This window comes from Sciurus carolinensis, chromosome 5, assembly GCF_902686445.1.
Source record: "Sciurus carolinensis chromosome 5, mSciCar1.2, whole genome shotgun sequence".
NCBI classification, from domain to species: domain Eukaryota; kingdom Metazoa; phylum Chordata; class Mammalia; order Rodentia; family Sciuridae; genus Sciurus; species Sciurus carolinensis.
The window spans coordinates 87,056,039-87,081,391 of NC_062217.1; the positions used below are offsets into that span (position 1 = coordinate 87,056,039).

Consider the following 25,353-nt stretch of genomic DNA (forward strand, 5'->3'; position numbering starts at 1 on the left):
TTCTTCTTCTGCACCCTTCCACTATGATGTTCTGCTTCATACCTCAGGACTATACTATGGAGGCTGGCTGGCTATGGATTGAGTCTCTGAAACTATGAGCCAAAATAAACTTTTCCTCCTCTTACACTGTTCATCTCAGGTCTTTTGGTCACAGAAATGCAAAGTTGAGTAAATCATTTATAGATGCACAAAAATTTTGGCACCATGGAAAGAGGGAAAATCCCAGTGACAGCCCTGACATACCATGATTCAAAAATCTGGCTTTCTGTCAAATATTTAATCACATCCTAACTCCTTTATTCTTATTAAATTTCATTATTCCTATTTTTATAAACAGCTGAACTCCTTTGTGTCCATATGCCTATATTTGTGAGTTTTTTTTTTGGTACCGGGGAGTGAAGCCAGGGGCACTTGACCACTGAGCCACATCCCCAGTCCTTTTTTATATTTTATTTGGAGACAGGATCTTGCTGAATTGTTTTGGGCTTTGATAAGTTGCCGAGGCTGGCTATGAACTCGTGATCCTCCTGCCTCAGCCTCCCAAGCTGTTAGGGTGACAGGCACACTCCACCATGCCCAGATGAGGTCAGCCTTAGCAACTTAGTGAGACCCTATTTCAAAATAAAAAAAGAAAAAAAAGGGGTGGTGATGTGAAAGTGGTAGTGGTCAAGTGACCTGGGGGTTCAATCCCTGATACAAAAAAAAAAAAAAAAAAAAAAAAAAAAAAAAAATTAAGGCTATCTACTTATCATCATTGTTAATATGATCAGCACACTGACCCTAACACTAAGCTGGGGAGAAATCCTTTGGGATCCCATCTTCATATAAGAGTTTCATGTTAGATTTCCCAGGGAAGGGGTCTTGTGCTTTAATTCCTTTTTCTTGAACTTTGTGTAGTTATCAGAGAGGAAGTGCAAGGTTTTACACCTTGAACACTTTTGCTGGCATATCTTACCTTCTTGAGTTCTGATTTCACTTTGTTTTACAACTTAGTATATTTTTAAATTTTCATACCAACTCGGTAAATGTTAATTAAAAAGAATATATACAGGCACTTTTTATTTGGAAAGGTTGTGCAATCTGCCTTAATGAAAATTCCAAATTACTTTCTTCTTATACTGAGAATAGCCCTAATTACAACACATGACACTGCTATTTTAAAATAATAATTAAAAAACTCAAATTTTATGTTAAATCATTAATCCTCCTAACAACCCAATAAAAAGAGGTTCAAAGAGGTTTATTACTTGACCATGTATTCTGGTTGTGACTATTTCACTAGAGAACTTGAGTTTCTGGGTCCACTGTTACTGATGAATCCTTTATAACATAAAAGATCTTACCTGATAATTTAGGTATTACAAATATTGTTCCATCATCACCAATGCAACTGACTACTGCCTCAAATACTTTTGTATTAGGAATAACTGGTGGTTTATAGCATCCTATGGCTCTTGGTTCTGAAATCTGCTCCTTAAATTCAGATACCTTGTGTTCATTGATTATATTAGTAGCTTTTTTCTCAAAGTTAATTTTAATATGCTTAGTGGTAACTATTAAATCTTCTTGTCCCAGGGGAATTTGCAGAGACTTCTCAGATGAATGGTTGTTATTTGATTTGTTGATTCTGTAACATCCAAAAAAAGAACAAATCTAAACAGGAGCAAATATAAAAAGCTGGGGAAAACAATATAAAAATAAACTTTCAAATATATCTGACGTTTAAAAATATTTGCTCTGATCTAGGGTATAATTTATTACATGGAAATGAACATTATTTAAGTTACAGTGAAAAGTATTTTAAGTTATAAATAAGACTGATGGGAAAAAAGCATCATAATTTCACTAAAATGTTCTAAAAGTACTATCTGATATTTATGCAAAATTCTCTCATAAAATCTCCTAAGAAGTATATCCCAAGTATTATACAATGGAACTAGATGGTATTAGAAAATAAAATGCCTTAAAGTTGTTTCTACTTTAGTTAACAGAACCCACACACATGAAAGTTATCATTCATAAAATAATATAAAGATAATAATGAATCTCTTAAATCAATAAGGTATGACTTAGATATTAGGTCTTGGTGGCAACGTGCTGTATTAGATTTTGTTTACTTCATGTTAGTCTCTTACATTTAAAGGAAAAGCATGCGACTATACAAAGAATTAAAATCATGGGAGGCATTATTAAGATTGGTTGTGATTTAGCAGAATTACAGCCAAAATTTTGTTCCTTCTAGTTTCCAGTACTTTTAATAGTATTGGTAAAGCAACCTCTTAATGTCCTTTACTAATTTCTCCCTCTCACTGCCTTAAGAGAGCTAGTAGTTTTAGTGCTGTCAAAGCAGTTAAAAAAAAAAAAAAAAAGTCAAGCAACAACAACAACAAAATCAAACCTCAAACCTCAAAATTGATGGCAGACAATGCTGGTAGAATTAACTTGCCTGGCAGTTTTCATTTCAATTCATTTCTTCTGGCAAGGAGTTCCTTAAACCTAAAGTATATGAACCCCCAAGAGAGGCACAGGTAGGATTAAAGAAGTGGAGCCTGTGTGCTGAGGCTCAGGCAACTTATGTTGTTATCTAATGCACCTGGCCAGCTATTGCAGGCCCCATTTTATTTCTGATTTCTGATTTTCTTTTTTTAAATCAGGCAACCACATAGTAGAAGATATGGTCATATATAGCACAAAAGTGGCTACTGGAAATGTGTCTGCAATTCCAACCTATCTCCACATCTAGGACGACAGATAAAGGAGTAAACTAGGGTTGTAGTAACATTCCAATCCTTTCCTCTGCCACTTAAAGTTGCTTAAATCTCAAACTTAAGACCTGAAAGGATCTTTAAATGTAAATGTTGTTCAATTACTTTTTTGCTATTTGTTTCTGTTTCACATAAATATATATTGTACATACCAACCAGAACTTCTAACACAAAGCTCAAACATTTCTGTCTAACCAAAGCATGCCAAAGGGCTCAGATATGGTACCCACTCTAATGTTCCCTTTTCCTTTGGTTTGGAATATAAATGCTAAAGAAAAGGAGAAAGTACAGAAAAAGAGCATAATAAGAGAAAGCCAGAGCATAAGAAGGAGAATTATGAAAGTAAGCTGATGGGCCTGAATAGAGAAATGAATGATTCTGAAGAAATTTGTTTCTGAGTTGTCTTCTCAGAGGTTAGTTTATAAGTTATCTTCAAGAGTAAATAAGGGGCTGGGGTTGTAGCTCAGTGGTAGAGCACTTGCCTAGTATGTGTGAGGCACTGGGTTCAATTCTCGGCACTGCATATAAACAAATAAAATAAAGGTCCATCAACAATTTTAAAAAATAAAAAAAAAACCAAAAAAACAAAAAAACAGTAAATAAAATGCAATTTAGATTTCTATTTTTTTGAACTAGGGATGAACTAGCATGCTTAGGTTAGTGCTCTACTACTGAGTTATACCCACAATCCTGCAATTCAGATTTGAAAGCACACATATATAAAAACTGACACAGGCAAATAAGAAGTATTTATCACAAACTGATAAAAATTTGAAAAAGTCTATACCTTCTTTCTCTCAAAGCTAAGCCTTTTTTAATCAGATATTTAGAAACATCAACACGCTCTCCTTTTTCATCTCTGCAGAAAATTTTCACAGGTAATGGCCATGTTGTGTTGCTTTCCTGTAGTGGTTTAAGAGCACAGTAAATAAAAGACACAAAAGCAAAATCTTTTTATAAATAGTGCACTTTTCACAGGTATTTCTTCTACATTTCTCTAAGCAAGCAAAAGCAATTTCCCAACTGAGTAAAGATATGTTGCTATCTAAATATATCAGAGAGAAAATAGCATGGGAGAGACTCCATGGGGACAGGTATTTGTTTTGTGAAATATTTGAGGAACGTAAATTTCACTGCCAAGCTGAAATTTAACCAAAGAAACAAAGGAAACAAAATGAAAAAAAAATTTTTTTTCAACCCAAATGAGGGGGAAAAGACACCAGCACTTAACATGTTTCTCTATTCCCCTTGTCAATTATAGAATCAAAATATACTCTCCCAGATGTGCCTTTTTTCCTCAAAAAGCAAAATAACTATAAACCATAAATTCTGCTTCATATGAAAAAAGTTACAAAACGGAGAAATTATACAAAGAGAAAGTTAACATGGAAAAATGAGTTATATATGAAAATTCTGATCATTAATGCAGCAAAACATTTAAATCAGAAAAAAAGATTGCAAAAAATATTTTTAAATATTCAGAAAAAATAAGTGCTTCATCTAAAATCCATACTCAAAAACATACAGACTTTATAACAGTGAATTTTGACTTATCTAGAAGCCTAATTTTCCACTTTAATAAGTGAATATTAAAAGACTTCATAAATACGGGACTGGGGTTATAGCTCAATGGTAGAGTGCTTGCTGAACACGTGTGAGTCACTGGGTTTGATACTAAGCACCATTTAAAAAGAAATGAATAAAATAAAGGTCTATCAACATCTAAAAAATTTAAAAAAATACTTCATAAATATGCTCTAGCATAAACATTATATTTTTAACATGCAAATTATCAACTTAATATTACATTAGAAATATCTTGAATCATTAATACAATCATTTGTGGTTATCACTATCAAACAGGCATTGTACACCTTGAAAAAAGACCAACAAAGTTCACTGCACAATCCAGAAAGCATTTTCCTCAAGAAAATTGATGGAAAACATTAATGAAATAATTAGTCAATATATCCATCATAACTGTTAACCCCACAACCCACCTGTAAAGTTATGGTTGCTATGGCGCCAGTGAGGTATAATGAAAGACAGTCACAAGCTGTTGCTGTCCACTTGTCACTCCCACCAGTTGGTCTAAAACAAAAATTAATGATAACTTGTTTTGTATCAAATAGTACACAATATTGAAATATACAAGAAATATATCTAAGCACATGCATAGTTTGAACCAACTGAATATGTAGTAAGAAATAAATTTGAGCATGGATTCATGTTATCTTTACAATTTTTTTCCCTATTTTCATAGCCTTTTCTTTATCCTCTACTTATGGTCCATGTACACATGCTAACTTATTTATGTATATCTGTCCTACGGTTTAACTGAAGATCCCTAAAAAGTGGATAACATTTTAAATATTCTTCATCATTACATATTCATGTATGTGGAACTAGATGAAACATCAGGGATGGTGTATTCTTCCATCATCGTATTCCCCGATATCTAGCACAGTGCCTGGCATGCAGAAAGTGCTCCAGAAATATTTAATAAAACAAAATCAAAAAATTCCTTTGCAATGATGATTCTGCAGTCCACTTTGAGAAGTATTCTGGAATTCAAATCTAATTTGAATTACTATACATAAATATGAGCCTCAATAGTTTATAAAATTCTACTTTTAACTGCTATTTTTAATTGCTGACTTGCTGATTCAACAAAATTACTCAAATTGTTTGACATAGTCATGTAATTTTGAATGACTAGAAATATAATTTGGGGCAAAGACCAAATGGCAAAGTAATGCATACTAAAATATACTCAATAAAATTTTAGCAAATAAATGAAAAGCAGAGTATATAACATCATCATTCATTTTAGTTTGCAGAATTAAAACTGAGCGACTTTAGATGTTTATAACCATCATCATATCTACCCTCAAGAATAAAGAACTAGTACCACTGAAAAGATTATGGGTAAATCATGCAGGATCCTAAACATAGGTTCTAAATCCAAAATCTCAACTGAGTTGGAACCATCAACTAAGTAAATGATGTGGTCAATCTTATCATGGCAAATGGGTTATAAAAGTGAACTAACCTAATCAACTGGACATGTGGCTTTATCAAATTAGAGCTAGTAAGTATGCCACACTTATTTATTAAGACCAAATGGTTTTATGAGCTAAGAAGCTTAAACTATTAGTAACTCCCAGAATTACTTATAGTTTAATATTTACCAGTTGTCCTGCCAGGCACAGTGGTGCATGTCTGTAATCCTGGTGACTTGGTAGGCTGAGGCAGGAGGAACACAAGTTTGAGGCCAGCCTCATTAACTTAGCAAGATCCTGTCTCAAAATAAAAAGGGCTGGGAATGTAGCTCAGTGGTAAAAGCATCCGTAGGTTCAGTCAATCCCCAGCACTGAAAAAAAGGACTGTTGCCCCTTGGTATTCAAGGGGGACTGATTTTAGGACTCCTGAAGAATCCCAAACCCTAGTATGCACAAGCCTCTTATGTTGAATGGTATAATATATATAGGTGAGTGTGTGTGTGTGTGTGTGTGTGTGTGTGTGTGTGTATAAATATCCAACTAAAATATCAATTTATATTTATATTTATATATTTATTTATTTATTTTTGGTACCAGGAATTGAACTCAGGAGCGCTCAACCACTGAGTCACATCCCCAGACCTATTTTTGAATTTTATTTAGATACAGGGTCTCACTGATTTGTTTAGTGTCTCTCTGTTGCTGAGGCTGGTTTTGAATTCCAGATCCTCCTATCTCAGCCTGCTGAGCTGATGGAATTACAGGCATGTGCCACCACACCCGGCTGTTCATGTAAGTATGCCCCCATATTTATTTCAAATCATCTCAAGATGACTTAAAATACCAAGTACAATTTAAATGCTAAGCAGCTGTTATACTATATTGTTTAGAGAATGAAAAGAAAAAAAGTTTGTACTTGTTCTGTATAGATGCTATTTTTTTCTAACATTTCAATCTGAAGTTGGTTGAGTTTGTAGATGTGGAACCTGCAGATATGGAGGGCCAACTCTATTATGATGTACACAAAAATCAGTGTTATCATTAAGATCTTCCTATTATTATTTAAAAAATTTTTTAGCTGGTAGATGAACACAATACATTTATTTATTTTTATGTGGTGCTGAGGATCGAACCCAGTGCATCACACATGCTAGGCAAGTATTCTACCACTGAGCCACAACCCCAGCCCTGTTATTTATTATTGATATGTATAAATATTAGCTTTTGAACATCTGAAAGTGTTTACTATAACATTTTTAAAAATTAGGAATGTGGAGTTTCATTTGAAGAAGATGAAAAAGTTCAGGAGATGGATGGTAGTGAAGGTTACACAGCAATGTGAATTTTAAGATCAGAAAACTGTGCACTTACAACTGGTAAAAAGGGTAATTTTACATGATTCCATTTTATTAAAATTAAAAAAAAACTATCAAAAAATATTACTTAGAATAGCAGCAAAACATAGTGGGGTCAGAGTTCCAGTTCTAAATTCAGATCCTGTTTATAATTCTAGCTCAACAATTGAATTGATATTTTAGTTGGAAAATATAATATTTAACCTCTTGAAGATTAAATTTCCTTATCTCTAAATAATACCTTATCTAGCTTGAGGTGTGTTGTGAGCATTAAGTGAAATGGTGCCTGTAAGGCAATAAACATAGGGTCCAGAAGTGCTTAGGGTTAACAATTATTAAAATTCTCAATGATAACATTCTATCCCAGTCCATAAGATACTATTAAAAGGTATGTCAGGAACTCACTATTTATAAGATTAGGTACAATTATGAAATTGCTAGAATTCTGGTCAAAAACAATATTCTAATTGAACTTAATTTAAGGGAGAAGTGAAAACTAGTACAGAATTTATATACTATGTAGTCCTGAGATTTCCATTCTAGGATACTGAAAGGACTTGTAGATATAATTGTACAGCCACTATCAGTAACTGCAGACAATAGAAGTACCTATAAGATTGGAGAAATGCTCTGTGCAAACAGGTGGACTATAAAAACTACTACTGATAAACTTAAAGAATATTAAACATGATGGTCCATAATCAGCACAAAAAGGGTCACTAACTACAAGGTGTCTTATTCTAACCTCGATTTTAAAATCAGGTTTTGAAACATATCAAACCAATTCAAATTTATATAAAACTTTGGGCAAGTAATTTAATTTCTTGATGTCAGTTGCTTCAATTATAATATAGGGATAATAGTTTCCATGTCAGTATTATGATAACTAAATTACCTAGTAAGTGTAAAGCACATCATAAGAGTAGACAATATTGATGTATAGTATAATACATCTAAGTTTTTCAATGAGGTCCTTGTGGGTAAGATAATAGGCAAGAGAAATCAGTATAGTTCATTCATTAAAAAAAAAAAATCTCAGCTGGGTTCAGTGGTACATGCCTGTGATCCCAGTGACTTGAGAGGCTGAGGCAGGAGGACTGAAGTTCAAAGTCAACCTTAGCAATTTAGTGAGACCCTAAGCAATGAAGTGAAACATTTCAAAATAAAAAATAGAAAAAAATTTAAATATCACAGAGTTCACTGAAGTTTTTACAGTAATGCTGAAAGGGTCTTTAGATCTTTTAGCTTTTTTTGTGAACAACTTTTTATTATTCCTATTTATATCCATGTCTGAAAAACCTACACATATGTATGCACGTGTTTACATATATATATATGTGTGTGTGTATATATATATATATATATATATACACACACATATATATATGTATGTATATATGCATCTTTTAGCCAACCAGTAAGCAAATGGATTCAAATTAGGGACTAAATGCAAGACAATCCAAAATTATAAGCTGTCCTAAGTGATTTGGATAATTCTGATTAGCACATTAAGACAACAGGAATTGATGTTAGTAGGCTTTGTTAATGATGGAGCTGCTTCCAATATGTAAAACAATATCCAGTATTCTACAGTGAATAGGAGTTAAGATTTATTTAACAAAGGTTAATGACTATTTTGAACTTCAGAGGGAAGGTGAATTGTTTTTGGCAGCACTGTTTCTTCAGTGATTAGGTATTGTGATTTTTGTCAAAAGTCAGAAATTCAAGTTCTAATGTGACATCTACCGGTTTTTAAAAAAATGTGAATGTTTCAAAATTTAAAAACCATGCTATCAGCTAAATATATGGTTGGATTTAGCCTACACATAGTAGACTACAACCTATGACATGGAAGAATGCTTTCAAATTTACATATACAAATTTTATATTTTATCAACTAGTGTTGAATAATAGCATCAGTATTTGAGTTTCAAAACCAATTAGCTGAAACATGACAGGAAAAACTGTAAACTCTATATTTAGGTTAGAAGAATCAATTATCTTGTGTACATAAAATAGGTTCATATGAAAAAGAGCAAATGCAACAGAAATGCCTGGGAAGGACACTGGGCCTGTGCTGTTCCTCTAGTTCAGAGGCTGGAGTTTTGGCTGCAAATGCTGATCTGTTTCAGCTGGCAACACCTTCTTCTCTGGGGTACATGAGGCAAGATAATTCTAGTATAGTCAACAAGTGGATAGAGACTGATATACTTGAACTCTTTTATAGAATTATCCTTTAATGAACTGAAAATTCAATGGCATTAACAGCTAAAACATTAGATTTGTCTACTACTCTAATATGCAGAAGCTTAATGGGAGTTCAATGAAAACTGCCTGAAGAGATCTAATCCAGCCCCTCACCCTACAAAGTTACATAAGCTACGTTATCCAAAGTGTAAATCAACATTTTCGCATTTACAGCTTTAGCAAGATCTCTTCAGAATATACTTAAAATATTTCTTCAAACTTAAATCAGAAAACATTTAGAAAAGGCAAGCAGAAAGATCTAGAAATCACATTATTTTAGTAATTTCTGAGAAAACTATAGATAGCCTGAAACAAAAAGCCTTGGTGGAACATGATTTCTACCTTTCAGTATCTTAGGAACATAGGAATTAAGAGGTTTGCTCTTTAGGAAAAAGTAGGATGTATGGAATATAGGGTGAGGTCAATTTTAATTTAATGTAGGAAATATTAGTGATTAAAGAAGAAGTTCCCATGAAAAATATGTTCTAGCTTCATGGCTCTAGAATTCTTTGTGTTTTTCTCAAAATGACAGAAAAAAAAATATGGTTTCAAAGGGTGAGATGTTGTTTCTTTGTTCCCTGCTTCAATTTGGATCTTTTCTCTTCTTTGCCTGCTGTTTTGCTCAAATTGAACTGTATGCCCAGCAGTTTCTCCTCATGGAAAGGAATGTCAGTTTACTCTGAAGAGGTTATATGGCTAAAAAGGAAACTATGACACATTATAGATTTCCTGATTTTAATTATGAATTCCATCCTGTATTATTCCCTTCTCACTTCAGCCTACATGCCCCTGTGAAATACTGTGGCTAATTTCTATTCTCAGAACTGTCAAAATCCCAATCTGCTTTTCTTCCATCTCCTTCCATACAAATGCTGATTACTGAGGGTCTTGGTGCAAAGAATGTCCCACCTGTTAAAATTTAGGAGGTCACAAGAGTCACTTGTTTGAATAAAGATGACACATTTTGATTAAAAAAAAAAAAGAGCATACTGGGAAAATAAAAAAAAAAGTCACTCGTCGTCAACTTTTTTTTTTTTTGCACAGTATGCACAGTCTTTAGTTTTACTATCCAAGTTGCACTATTTTTATTGTGGAATTCTAGTAGATTAAAAAATTATGCCAATGCATTTTCCCAGAATCTTCTATAATGTACTCTTTTTTGGTAATATGTATATTTAGTTTTCCACGCAATTCTAAATTTACCAAGTATATTTATTTCTATCTGTCTTTGTTGTTCCTCAAAGATTTTTATACTGAGCAGTTTGAATTCTACCTAGATAGCATTCACACTCACTAGAATCTATTTCCTTAATGCCACTAAATTTATTTCCTCCAAATATTTATCTTTTCCTCCTGTTAAAACCTGAGTTAGCTAGACTTTATGACAATTTCAGGACATGTTACCTAATTTAATACTGATAAGAACCCACCCAAAAAAGAGAAATATTTAAAATGATAATATTCAGTAGAGAAAATTAATTTATTCAGCTAAAAACTACCTTATATCAACGAGAGAGCATTCCAAAGATAATCTTCCCATTGTCTTCAGATTTTCTTGAAGTTCTCTTAAACAGCTAATATTCACTACTAGTTCAACACCCACGTCATACAGCAAGACCTATGAAAATAGTAATTTTAAGAACATGGAAAGACAACATTTAAAAAACAATTTTGCAAATTGAAAAGCATAACAAAAAGTGGATTAAATAACCGCAGTAAAAATCCAAAAATGCATTTATTTTCACAATTGTATTTATAACTGCATTTACCTCCACCAATGTGTCTGTGACCATCCTGATGATCTGGCCTCTTCGCCACTGATTTTTATCTGGGACCTTAACAGCACAATGCATATCATTTTCCCATTTAATAGGTTCCCATTCTTTGTTTTCATAAGCAGTTATCATCTTTTCTTCTAAACTATATAAAGATTAAAAATGTTTAACTTTCAAAAAATTTTTTCTTATAATTCTCTGACAACATGTATTCTACTGTCCCCTATTGGTCATTCCACTTCAGCCAAACTGTTTTTCCCTAAATGTACTCAGCATATTTCCACCTCAGGCCATAGAACCAGCTCTTCCCTTTGCCTGAGATAAACTTTCCTTAGATGCTTAGAGGAGATTATTCCTTCCTACCTTCTCCAGAGCCCATTTCAAAGGTAAATTTCACTGTCTTTGAGGTTTTCCTCTTAAAAATTACCTTCCTCCCCAAATACTTTTTTTTTTTATCATCTGTAACATACCTGCCATACTAAGTTTTATTTGTTCATCATCTCTCCATTATAATTTAAGCTCCATGATAGTAACAACTTATGTTTCTTTACCACTGTTATTCCCAACACCTAACTGCACACTGCCATGGAATAGATGGTCAATAATTATTTGTGGGGTAAACAAATCCTAATATAGTAAGAAATATACTATTTTTAAACTTTTAGTTTAGACACTATTTAGTTCAAATAATTTTGCTATTTTAATGAAATCATGTCATTTGCAGAAAAATGGAACTAGAGACCATTATGTTGAGTGAAATAAATCAAACTCAGACAATCAATGGTCAATTATTTCCTCTCATATGTGGAAGCTAGGGAGGAAAAAGGAAAATGGTGGGAGTGATCTCATGAAAATCAACGGGAGATCAGTAGAGGAATGGGACCAAGTGGTAGAGAGTGGGGAGGGAAATATTGGGAAGCAATACTGAATGAATTATATTGTTACATTGTGTGCATGTACACACATGTAACAACAAATCCCATCATTAAGTACAACTATAATGCACCAATAAAATGCAGAAAAATTAAAATGAAGTTGATATAAAATTTTGCTATTTTCAGAATTCTACATTTAAAACTTGTGTATCTTTGAAACAAAATATAGGAAGAATATGTTTTCCATATGTTATACCTATTAAGTAAGTTTTCTGTTAATAACCACTGAACATAAATCTTCTCAGGAGATATTACATTACAGATATGCACAGGCAATTCCTTATTATAAAGTGACTGGAAATTCTCATTAGGTAGAGATTTTACAGACATAGGACTTAAGTTGTTTACTTCATTTGAAATAATTTCTTCTGGAGAAGGATCCCATACTTCTATATGCTTTTTAGAATTATCTTTGAGTGTATATCTGAAAAATAACAGAAGTCAGCAAAAAGAATAATTAGCAAAACATTTATATTTGTATTTGCTTAGGTTTAGAGATAAACAAGTTTTAGCCATGATTTATTGCCTTCCAGTTTTGATACAATAACTAAATTTAGTCATTAAAAATGTTCTAAAAACCAAAGTACAAGAAGAAAACAAACTAAAAACTAAATTTTCTATTTTAAACACACAGTTATAAATACCAACTTTGCTTATAACTTCAATGCTTGCACTGATATTTTGCACTTACGAAGGAATAGAAGAATTCATGTTGACAACTTGAATATTTTTCTTTGACTAAAAAATATCAATCCAATTGCTATTTTGAGAATACGAGTTGGAAAATTACTATTAACATGTATTAAGAAGCAACATCACTGAATGAAGTGATTTTGAAGTAATGTTTAAAAGATTAGACTAACTGCAGATGACTAGATGTTGTTTCTACCTGAATAAACTTTGAATTTTTTTCACTATAAGCTAAGATTCAGCTCACCAAGGTGACTAAAAATGTTTGTTGTTAAAGCCAATGAATAATTTTCAGTTCTTTCTTGAATTCTCAGCACTAGCTACTCTTTCTCTTCTTGAAATACTATCTTCCTTCAGTTCCTCATTGTACTTCAGTCTCGAGTTCTTTAGGACCTCTTTCTTTCTTTCCCGTAAGTAATAATCCTCAGATTGCATCTGAGATATTGGAATGAAAGATGGAAAGGATTTCACTCATTCTCATCATGGTCTCTTTATTTAAATGTTGCATAACCCAAATTAAATCACCTAACCAGGTTTGTCTTCTGACTCCAGACTGACATATTTATCTTCTCCAATCAGTTAATATTTATTGGGTAGGTATTGTGAGCCTCTAAGCATAGTGCTAGGTATGGCAGTGAAGAAAATAGGTAGAGTTCTTGTCCTTAGAAGTTTTTAGTAGTCACCCGTTATCCCAGGTGGAAATATTTTAAGTCCCCAGTGGATGGTACCAAGCCAGCATATATACATATGTTTTTCCATACATATGTACCTATAGTGAAGTTTAATTTATGAATTTAGTATAGTAAGAGATAAACATCAAAACAGAATTTTAACACTATAACAAATTTATTTAAAACTTACAAATTATTTCTCAAAGTTTCTGTTTAATACTTTCAGACTATAGTTAACTATAACAAACCATGGAAAGCAAAACCATGGATGGGGGGCACTACTATATGGTGTTACTAAGAGAATTAGGTAAATAAATTATAATACAAACAAGATTACAAAGGAAAACAACAGGGACACAGGGCAACAAAATCTAATCTAATGTAGGAGTTGAGGCTGAATATCTGATATTTCAGTTGAGATTTAAAATAAGTAGGAGTTAGCTATGTATTCGGGAACTGCAAGAAAACATATAGCTTTGACATAGTAAGACAAAAGAAAATGGTGTGGGACTTGTAGTAGGCAAGGGTCAGACTATTTAGGGAACATTACTTTTTTTCGTAAAGGATGGTAAGCATGATACAATTAAGTGTAGGGAAGCTGAAGGCAGAAGTATTGCCAAATTTGAGGCCTGCTTTAGCAACTTGCAAGACCCTCTTAAACTAAAAAATAAAAAGCTAAATCCTCTGTAGCTCCGTGGCTAAGCACCCATGGGTTCAATCAAAAGGAAGAAAGGAAAAAAAAAAAAAAGTAGTAGGTTATGGAAATTCTTTTTCTTCTCAATTCTCAGGTTATTATCAGGAAAGTCACTGATCAAGGGAAACTCATGTTTTAATTTGAGCATGGGCAACAGACACAATGAGAACAGTGGGTCAGATGATGGAAATCTGGGTTTGTGAGGGGCAATGAGACTGGCTGGGGTTGCCCAGCCAGATGTAGATACACTCAAATGAAATTTAAGCTTCTGGACCCACTGTGTGAGTGCCTTGGGAGGGGCCAAAGCAATGTGTTTTTGAAAAATTTCCCAATGAATGTTCAATTTAAAAAAACTGTACTAAAAGCACGAAATGTAAAATTTACTATCATAACCATTTTAAGTGTACATTTCAAGTCATTAAGTAGACATATCGTTGTGCACTCATCACCACCATCTGCAGAACTCTATTCACTTTGTAGAGCTGAAACTCCTCTATTCATACTCATTAAACACTAACGCACTCCCATTTCTTCCTACCTCCATAGTCACTGGCAACCACTATTCTTTGTCTCTATGACTTAAACTACTATAACCATTCCCTGTAAGTGTCAACATATGGTATTTGTCTTTTTGTGATGGCTTATTTTAATATAGCAAAGTTTCATCTATTATGGAACCATATATCAGAATTTGTTTCTTTTTTATGGTACTGGGGATTGAACCCTGGGAGCTTTACCACTGAGCCATATCCCCAACCCACTTTAGTTTTTATTTTACTAAGTTGCTGTGACTGGCCTCAAACTTGTGATCCTCCTATGTTGTTGGGATTACACCTGGTTCTGTTCTTTTTAATGGCTGAATAATATATTTTATTACAAAGCACATTTTGCTTATCTATTCATCTACTGAAGGACATCTGGGTCACTTCCATGCTTTACCTACTAAAAATAGTGTGATTATGGAAATGAATGTACAAATATCTGTTTGAGACTCTTATTTCAATTCATTTGAGTATATACCCAGAAGTAGAAATGCTGGATCAATCGGGAATTTTTAATTTTTTGAGGAACTGCCATGCCGTTTCCCACAGTAGCTGTACCTTTTTACGTTGCCATCAATGGATTCAATTTCTCTACATCCTCGACACTTTTTTTTCTAGTAGCCGTTCTAATGGGTGTGAGATGGTATTTTATGATAGTTTTGGTATGCATTTCTCTAATGGTTAGTGATATTGAGCATTTTTTCATGTGCTCATTGGCCAACTGTATCTTCTTTATACAATGTCTATTCAACTCCTTTGCTCATTTTTGTACTGGGTGTTGTTTCAGTAGTCTTCTACATATTCTAGATAATTAATCCTTTAACAGATACATGCTTTGAAAATATTTTCTCTTATTCTGTGGGTTGCCTTTTTATTCTATTGAGAGTATCTTCAGGTGCACACGTTTTAAATTTTTAGTCTGATTTGTGTTTTTTAAACTGCTTGTGCCTTTTTAATAAAATTTAAGTATTAGGAACTGAAATCAGGGACACTTTACCACTTTATTATATCACTAATCCTTTTTAAGACATGGCCTTGAAAATTGCTGAGGTCTTAAACTTGGTCTCTTGTCTCAGTCTCCTAAGGTGCTGGGATTATAGGCATGTGCCACTGGGCCTGGTTGGGCATTTGATATAAACAAAAATCACTGACAAATCCAGTGTATGAAGCTTTTTGTCTTATCTTCTAAGAGTTTTACAGTTTTAGGTCTTACACTGGAGGCCATGAATACATTTTGAGTTAGTTTTGTATATGGTGTCAGGTGAGGGTTCAACTTCATTCTTTTGCACATGGATGTGCATGTTTCCTCTAGCACCTTTTGTTAAAAATTGTCCCTTCCTCACTAAACCATCCTGACATTTTGGTTAAAGATCAACTTATCTATGTGATAGGGTTTGTTTCTGGATTCTAGATTCTACTCTGTTGGTCTGTATGTATATCCTTCTGCTGGTATAATACTGTTTTGATTATAGTAGCATTATAGTAAGTTTTGAGATCATAATGTGTAAAGTCTTCCATATTGTCCTGTTTCAGGATTGTTGTGGCTACTCAGGGTCACTTGAAATTTCATGTGAATTTTAGAATGCGTTTTTCTATTTCTATAAAAAATGTCATTGGGATTCTGACAGGGAATTAATCTGCTGATCACTCTGGGTGGGAATGACATCTTAACAATATCAAGTCTTCTAATCTATGAATGTAGGATGTTATTCCATTCATTTTCTTTAACATCTTTCAGAAATGGTTTCTAGTTTTCACTGTATAAGTCTCTCACATCTTTAGTTAATTCTTTAAAGTACCTCATTCTTCTAGGTGCTATTCTACAAAAAGAACTGTTTTTCTTTTTAGATTGTTCACTGTCAGGATGTAAAAACGCAATTAATTTTGTGTGACTTTGTATCCTGCTTTTTTGACCAATTCACTTATTAATTCTAATAGTTTGTAAAGTCTTTTAAGGTTTTCTAATATAAGTTCATATCACCTGCAGAGATAATCTTACCTCTTCCTTTCCATGTTGGATGTCTCATTTTTTCTTGCCTAAATGCTCTTGCTAGGACTTCTAGTACTATATTGAACAGAAATAGCAAAAGTAGTTATCCATGTCTTATTCCTGATCTCAGGGGAAAGTTTTCACCATTATGATATTTGATGTGAGTTTTTCATGTATGAATTTGATTATGTTGAAGTAATTCTCTTTTACTTCTAGATTATTAATCATCTGTGTTTGTAAGGGATACTGACCTGTAATTTTTTGTTCTGTTCTTTTTGAGCTGTAGTGTCAGGATAATACTGGCCTCATGATTTTGGAAGAAGTGTTCCCTTTAATTTTTTAGAAGAATTTGATAAGGATTGGTATTAATTCTTTAGATATTTGGTAGAATTCAGCAATGAAGTAAAAATATCCTGGGCTTTTCTTTGATGGGAGACTTTTAGAAAAGGTAATTCAATCTCATTATTGGTCTGTTTGGATTCTTTCCTCATGATTCAATCTTGGAAGGTTGTATGTTTTAGGAATTTATTAACTTCTGGATTATCCAAATTTGTTGGCATAGTAAGTGTAACATGGAAGTCTCTATAATCCTTTGTATTTGTTCAAATATCAAATATACAAAGGATATCACTTGTAATATTCTTTTCTTTATTGAGTTTTTCTTTTTTTCTTGATTAGTCTGGCTGAAAGTTTGTCCATTTTGCTTGTCTTTACAAAAAAATCAACTCTTAGTTTCACTGCTGTTTTAGTTAGCTTTCTGTCACTGTAAGGGAATACCTGAGAAAATTAACTTATAAAGAGTAAAGATTTATTTTGGCTCACTGTCTTAAAGGTTCCAGTACGTGACTGACTGGTCACAGTGCTTTGGGCCTGTGGTAAAGCAGTACATCATGGCAGGAGTACACGGCAGAGTAAAACCACTCTCCTCACAGCCAGGAAGCAATCAAGAGATAGGAAGGGGTTCCAGGGCATACCCCCCAATGAACTTACAACTTCCACAAGCATCACCTTCTAAATTTCCACCACACCTCTCAATAGTGTCACCTTACGCACCCAAACCTTTAACAAATTGACATTTTGGAGACATTAAACATCCAAATAATAGCAACTGCTTTTGTTCTACTGTTTTTCTAGTCTTGTTTCCATTATTTCTGCTCTAATTTTTATTATTTATTCCCTTCTGCTGATTTTGGGTTTAGTTTGTTCTTTTTCTAGTTCACTGAGGTGGAGTTAGGTTGCTTTGAGATCTTTCTTCTTTCTGATATAGGCACTTATCACTATAAGCTTCCCCCTTAGAACTATTTTTGCTTTGTTTCATAAGTTTTAGTATATTGTGCTTCTAGTTTCATTTGTCTCAGGATATTTTTTTAATTTCCTATTTTTTGGGGTGTGGGGGATTGAACCCAGGGCTACCAATTGAGCTATCTCCCCAGTCCCTTAATTTCCTTTTTGATTTCTTCTTTGACCCACTGGTGTGCAGGGGTGTGTTTGTAATTACAGAAAGCATTTAAGAACAATTCCCTACCACCAATCATTAGGAAGTTATTACCATTCCTTAATAACTTCATACTTAAATAATATAAAGAATTAAAAATAAATGTCTTCAGGGGCTGGGATATATCAGGTGGTAGAGTGCTTGCCTCACAAGCACAAGGCCCTGGGTTCAATAACCAGCACCGCAAAGTCTCTTCATAATAGGACTTCCATAAAAATTCAATTCAGTCAATAGCTTATATATATTTCAAAATACATGACTAACAGCATGTAACAATTATTCTGATTTTTTATTATATTTTATGAACACAAACATCATAAACCATCATTTGGCTGTTATAAAGTAAAAACTACACTTACCATACAACCAGCAGTCCTATTGTTAGATATTTACTCAAGAGAAAATGATATATATATTGACACAAAGACCTGTATACAAATGTTTATAGTACCTTTATTCACGAAATTGCCCCCAACTGGAAATAATCTAAAAGTTCATCAATTGGTGGATGAATAAAACTGTACATCTGTATAATGGAATACTAATTAGCAATAAAAAGAAACAAAATGCAACAGTATGTAACAATCTTAAAAGTGTTATGCTAAATGAAAGAAGCCAGACACAAAAGGCAATATATGATTCTGTTTACATGAAGCTGTTTACACGTAGGAAAGTCAGAATTATAGGGACAGAAATTAGATCAGTGGTTGCTAAGGGTTACTACAGAGGAAGGGAACTGACTATCAGGGCATAAAGGAACATGTGACATTCTATATCTTTTATTCTTTCTTTTTTGGTACTGGGGATAAAACTTAGGAGTGCTTTACCACGGAGCTATATCCCTGGCACTTTTTATATTTTGAGACAGGATCTCACTAAGTTGCTTAGGGTCTTGATATATGTTGCCAAGGCTGGCTTCAAACTGTCAATCCTCCTGCTTCAGACTCCCAAGTCACTGAGATTACAGGCATGGAACATGTGCCCAGTGACATTCTGTATCTTGACTGGGATGACATTTATATGACACTACATGTTGGTCAAAATTCATTTAACTGTGTACCTAAACAGTGACTTTTTACTATATATAACCACAGCTTAGTAACTCTAACTTCAAAAAGAAAAACTTAGTCCAATATAGTTTAAATGTTTACTCTTCATTTCTTTTCCTCCCTCACTTGTGATTTAGTATAAAAGAACAAGCCCTCTTTCTTCTGCTTCTAGTTCCTCCAGCGTTAGGGTAGGCAGGGAGAGCACTATCACAGACTATTAATACTAACACGAGTCATAGCAGGTTTCTGTTAGGTGTCCCTGTTATTTTGGCTTATGCTAACAAGAATTATGTGTGGGTGCTATCAAAATACTGGGTTTCTTGAGGGCTATATATGGAAGTTCTTTAGAAGACTCTGAAGAGTTCACTACTTCTGCACAAGTTTCTATTGTGGAAGAATTCTTGGTCTTGACTGACAAACCTTCCCATTCAACCTTACCAATACTTTGTGGTCCTGCTTCTGGGGTCACTTATACCACTGGTTAGTCTTTGGTGGTTATGAGCAAAATGATTTAAGCTTAGTTATCTTTAAACCTGAACCTAGGAAAATTCACATTTCTCCAAATGTGAATACTACTGTGCTTATTCTCTATCTTAACATTTCTCTTTCCAATTCCCTTTGTAAAATAGTTACAAGGGCTGCCTAAGCAGATATTCCACTTAGAAATAAGATGCCAGTCTCTTTTTCTAAGAAACATCCTTGATCTTGAGAAGCTTTTCTGTGGTTTTCAGGTTACTTAGGGATGAGGGTAAAAAGTCATTTTACTTCCTTAGACTAACAACTCAATTATTTTACCTCTATTTTTTTCTGATAAAGGAACAGGAAATTCCAGTTTCCCTTCTTGTGACTGAAATGTTACATATGAATTAAAAGTAAAAGTTTACCTGTATACTTACCCTACTTCATAAGATGCTAGTCCTTCCTTCACTAGCTGGTCATTAATACTAATAGGAGTCATTCCAGGAGCAGCAAAAGAATCAAAAAGCTCAACTAAGAGCACATTATCTTCTAAAATTTCTGCAAAAACATAAAGACTAGTTTGGGGAAAGAAAGAAATATGTTGCAAAATAGACTAAATGAAAATTTTTTAAAAAATTGGAAACAATTTTTTTTGGGCATACATGAGATTTCTTGCTGAATATGTTACAGTCTCTGTCTAGAGGTTAAAGTAGTATTTTGCATTCATACTGAATTGTCAATATTATTTGTCATATACAAATTAGTACAAATTCTATTTTAGGTTATTTTGTGCCATTGTTTCTATAGCAAACCCAAATCAGTTTAAACCTTTTGGATTCAGAAGTATTATTCTGTAGTATTCTTACAATGTTCTGTGTAATCCAATCAAGTTCCAAAAACACACAAGTGAATAAAATTAAACTCAGGTCAGTCATTATTTGTGAAGGTTTATAGCTTTTTTTTTTTTTCTTTGAGTCTTATTATACTGCCCAGGTGATCTTCCTGCCTTATCCTCTTACTAAATACCTAGGATTATAAGCCTGCACCACCACATCGGTAAGTATGGTACAAAGTTTAAAATGCAACAACTCAAACTAGAACTCTCAATTAACTGGAATATTTTTCCTATTCCTTTGTTTTTTAGGACAAACCATTTAATTTTTCTTTTAGAAAACTAAAATTGGTTACTTGATCAGATCTATTTCTTAAACTACAGCAGGAATTAACCTAGGGTAGAATTTACATCTTAAATGCCTATTTACTTTTTTTATGGTATAAAGCACAGGGAACTTGCTCATAAGTAAGTGATAAAGCGTAATTTCTTTGAGAAACATACATCTCTAAAATATGCACTGAGATCAATATATGTCTACAGTTTTTCTATAACAGTAGCTAGTAGTGGCTGGTCAGAATGATAATTCCAAAAGAACATAATCATTGTAGGGCATGGTGGCATATGCCTGTAATCTCAGTGACTGGGGAAGTTGAAGCAGGAGGCTTTCAAGTTTGAGGACAGTCTCAATAACTCAGTAAGATCCTAAGCAACTAAGCAAAACCTTATCTCACAATAAAAAAACAAAGGGCTCAGGATTTACAGCAGGGGTACAGTCAATCCCTGGTATAAAAACAAAACCCAAAAACACCATACCAGCAATAACATTCTGCATTACCCAGTTACAAAAGTACACACATATTAGAATTTTTCTTCCCCAAGAACTGAAAAATCAATCCTGGCTAGTTTTCAGTGGCCCAGATGAGTTACCTAGAAACAAAAGGCTAAGCAGTGTTGAATCTCAGCAAACTCTGATCATTCTACTTTCCATCTCCTATGTCCTTTTAGTTCTTTGGTTTCATACTTCTCATCCATGAAATTCTTTGTTCCAATAGGGGCAACTTTCCCTCTGTTCTGTACCTTTACCATCTTCCCTGCTTTCCTCCAAAATTTAATTTGAATGTCCCTTTCTTTAGAAAGTGACAATATATATTAATGGGAAACTCCCAATCTTACCTGTGGTAACTTACTTTATTAAATATGTTCCAAGTCCCAATCTTATCATTGTAAAGGTGAATGGGGAAAGACACTCCTTAAATCAAGTTACGTAGGTTAATAATTATGCTACAACTAGTGCTAGATATAATTGCATAAAAAATAAGTAAACAAGAGGAATCAAGAAAGAAACCTATGTTTTGATGTATTATCCGTGGGAAGATTATCAAGGAGAGAGCTAAAAACCAATAGAACACAATGACAAAGGAAAGTTGGGAAGTAGTTATCCAGATTAAAACTGGCTCAAAATGAATGGAGGCTGCTGAAGGACTAGGATGTCTTTTAGTTTATTCATTTCGGAGAAGCTGAATATAAAAATCTTATAGACTAAGGATGCAATTTCTATAATCATATTCCTCTTCAACTAAACTATTTATTCTAAACAATTTCTTGAATTAATAAAGTGAATAAATTATCAGATACTCTATCATTTATAAGTTATATGACCTTTAACAGTTCATTTAAATTTTAAAAATTTTTTAAAACTTTATTTTCATTAATTTTTTTTATTGACAGTGATAAATATTAAAAAAAAAACTTTTCATACATGTATATAGGGTAATAATATGTCTCAATCTACCACCCTTCTTATCCCCACCTCCTGTCCCACCCCTCCTCTCAATCCCCTCTGTACAATCCAAAGTTCCTTCATTCTTCCCTACCTACTCCCACTATGGATCAGCATCTGATTATCAGAGAAAACATTTGGCCTTTGGTTTTGTGGGACTAGCTTATTTTACTTAGCATAATATTCTCCAGATCCATCCATTTACCTGCAAATGCCATAATTTCATTCTTCAAGGTTGAGTAATATCCCATTGTGTATATGTACCACATTTTCTTAATCCATTTATATGTTGAAGAGCATCTAGGTTAGTTCCACAATCTAGCTATTGTGAATTGAGCTGCTATAAATATTGATGTGGCTGCATCACTGTAGTATGCTAATTTTAAGTCCTTTGGGTATACGCCAAAGAGTGGAATAGCTGGGTCAAATGGTGGATCCATTCCAAGTTTTCTGAGAACTCTCCATATTGCTTTCCATAGTGGTTGCACCAATCTGCACTCCCACCAGCAATGTATGAGAGTACCTTTTTCCCCACATTCTTGCCAACACTTATTATTGCTTGTATTCTTGATAACTGCCATTCTGACCGAAGTGAGATGAAATCTTAGAGCATTTGTATTTTCTCTAATTGCAAGAGATGATGAACACTTTTTCATATGTTTCCTGATTGATTTATTTCTTCTGTGAAGTGTCTGTTCAGTTTCTTAGTCCATTTATTGATTGGATTATTATTATATTTTGGTGTTAAGTTTTTTGAATTTTTTATATATCTTGGAAATTAGTACTCTATCTGAGGTTTGTGCAGTAAAGATTTTTTCCCATTCTGTAGGTTCTCTCTTCAAATTATTGATTGTTTCCTTTGCTGAGAAGAAGCTTCTTAGTGTGAATCCATCCCATTTATTGATTCTTAATTTTACTTCTTGCACTTTAGGAGTCTTGTTAAGGAAGTCAGGTTCTAGGCCAACATGAAGATTTGGGTCTACTTTTTCTTTTACTAGGTGCAGGGTCTCTGCTTTAGTGCCTAAGTCTTTGATCCACTTTGAGATAATTTTTGTGCAGGGTGAGAGACAGAGGTTTAATTTTATTACATATGGATTTTCAGTTTTCCCAGCACCATTTGTTGAATATGCTATCTTTTCTCCAATTTGGCACCTTTGTCTCCTCTGTCTAGTATGAGATAACTGTGTTTATTATGCTATGTTGCCCAAGCTGGCCTTGAACTCTGGGCTCAAGTGATCCTCTTGCTTCAACTTTCCAAATAGCTGAGACTATAGGTGCATACCACCACACCCACCTCAAGGGTGACTTGGTCTTTAATGGTAATTTTTACCTCAAGGGCTGATTAGACTCTAAAGCCTATGGAAGATATAATCTCATCATATGGTCTCAATGTTACTTCTCACTACTACTAGTACTCATAGCACATTGAATTTACCCTAACATATGACAAAAGTTATGTAATGCTAATCTTATTTAATATTATGTATGATTATATAGTAAATAAAAATTCAAATAACTTACTAATAACTGAACAAGTCATGAATTTATCCTGAGCCTTTTCTTCAAATTTTTCTTTAGCTTTTTTGGACCACTGCATCGTCCTTTTACATGGTTCAATACGTGCCAGCTTACATTTAATTGCCTGTGTCAAAAAAAATTCCACCATTAATAAAGTAAGCTTAACTTCTGGTTATTTTATAATTAAAGTTTTATTTATGTGTAGAAAACTAATGTTTATGTAGCTCTGTGCACAGTACTTGAAAGCATGCTTGAGCCCCTGGGTTTGATACCTAATACTGCAAAAAAAACAAACAAAAAACCCAAAACAAAAAACAAAGAAAAAAAGCAAAACAAATCTTTGTGTCTGAATTTATAAATAATCAAATAATGTGTGAAGGTGCCTGTAAAAGTACTTTATAAATCAAATAATTGGAATCAACTGAGTATTTGGATATTAGATATTCACATACCAAAATAATAAGCATTCATTTAAAAAGTTAAAGTCATGATACATTTTTAAGTGAGAAAAGCAGACTTGAGAACTATTTATAATCTGATTCTATAATTCTTAAAAAAACAGAAGATGCACCTTACTAGTAAAAATACCAAAAATATTTAACAATGTTTTCTTAGTGATTCCCCTCTTTTGCTTGCTTATATTTTCAAGTTTCTTTTTCTATAATATTACCCATTTTCCAAGTGGAAAACATAGCTTAATAATTTAAATAACAGAAGAATATAAATTAGAAATAATCCTTCTTATCCTTTTCTAGTCATCAATTGCTACAATAGTAACTATAGCAATACTTATGTACAGTTCTTTGAAATCATTCACAGACAAAAATGGTGTTTAATAGAGCATTTCTGATGCAAATCAAAACTACCCTAAGATTCCATCTCACCCCAATTAGAATGGCAATTATCAAGAATACTAGCAACAATAGGTGTTGGCAAGGATGTGGAGAAAAAGGTACAATCATACATTGCTGGTGGGGCTGCAAATTAGTGCAGCCACTCTGGAAAGCAGTGTGGATATTCCTTAGAAAATCTGGTATGGAACCACCATTTGATCCAGCTATCCCACCCCTTGGCCTATACCCAAAGGACTTAAAGTCAGCATACTACAGCGATGCAGCCACAACAATGTTCACAGCCGCTCAATTCACAATAGCCAGATTGTGGAACCAATTTAGATGTCCTTCAACTGATGAATGGATAAAGAAAAAATGTGGTGTGTATATATATATATATATATATATATATATATATATATATATACACACACACACACACACACACAATGGAATATTACTCAGCCATAAAAATAATAAAATTATGACATTTGCAGGCAAATGGATGAAATAGGAGAACATCATGCTGCGATAAGCCAATCCCAAAAAACCAAAGAATGAATGATCTCATTGGTGAGCGGATGACGACACATAAGAATGGAGGAAGGAGGGACTGTATAGAAGGATAAGAGGGGTGGGAGGGAAGAAAAAAAATAACAGAATGAAGCAAAAACTATTACCCTAGGTAAATGTATGATTACACAAATGGTATGCCTGT

At 33.4% G+C, this 25,353-nt stretch overlaps 1 protein-coding gene across 1 annotated transcript in view; it reads right to left on the minus strand.

Moving 5' to 3' along the window:
- Rnf17 (ring finger protein 17) overlaps nt 1-25,353 on the minus strand; it is a 110,032-nt gene that overhangs the window by 18,145 nt on the left and 66,534 nt on the right. Inside the window, 8 exon segments of the mRNA XM_047553766.1 lie at nt 1,344-1,627; nt 3,553-3,668; nt 4,766-4,856; nt 10,869-10,987; nt 11,139-11,289; nt 12,276-12,503; nt 20,107-20,227; nt 23,806-23,926. Of these exon segments, the coding sequence (XP_047409722.1) occupies nt 1,344-1,627; nt 3,553-3,668; nt 4,766-4,856; nt 10,869-10,987; nt 11,139-11,289; nt 12,276-12,503; nt 20,107-20,227; nt 23,806-23,926 (1,231 nt within the window).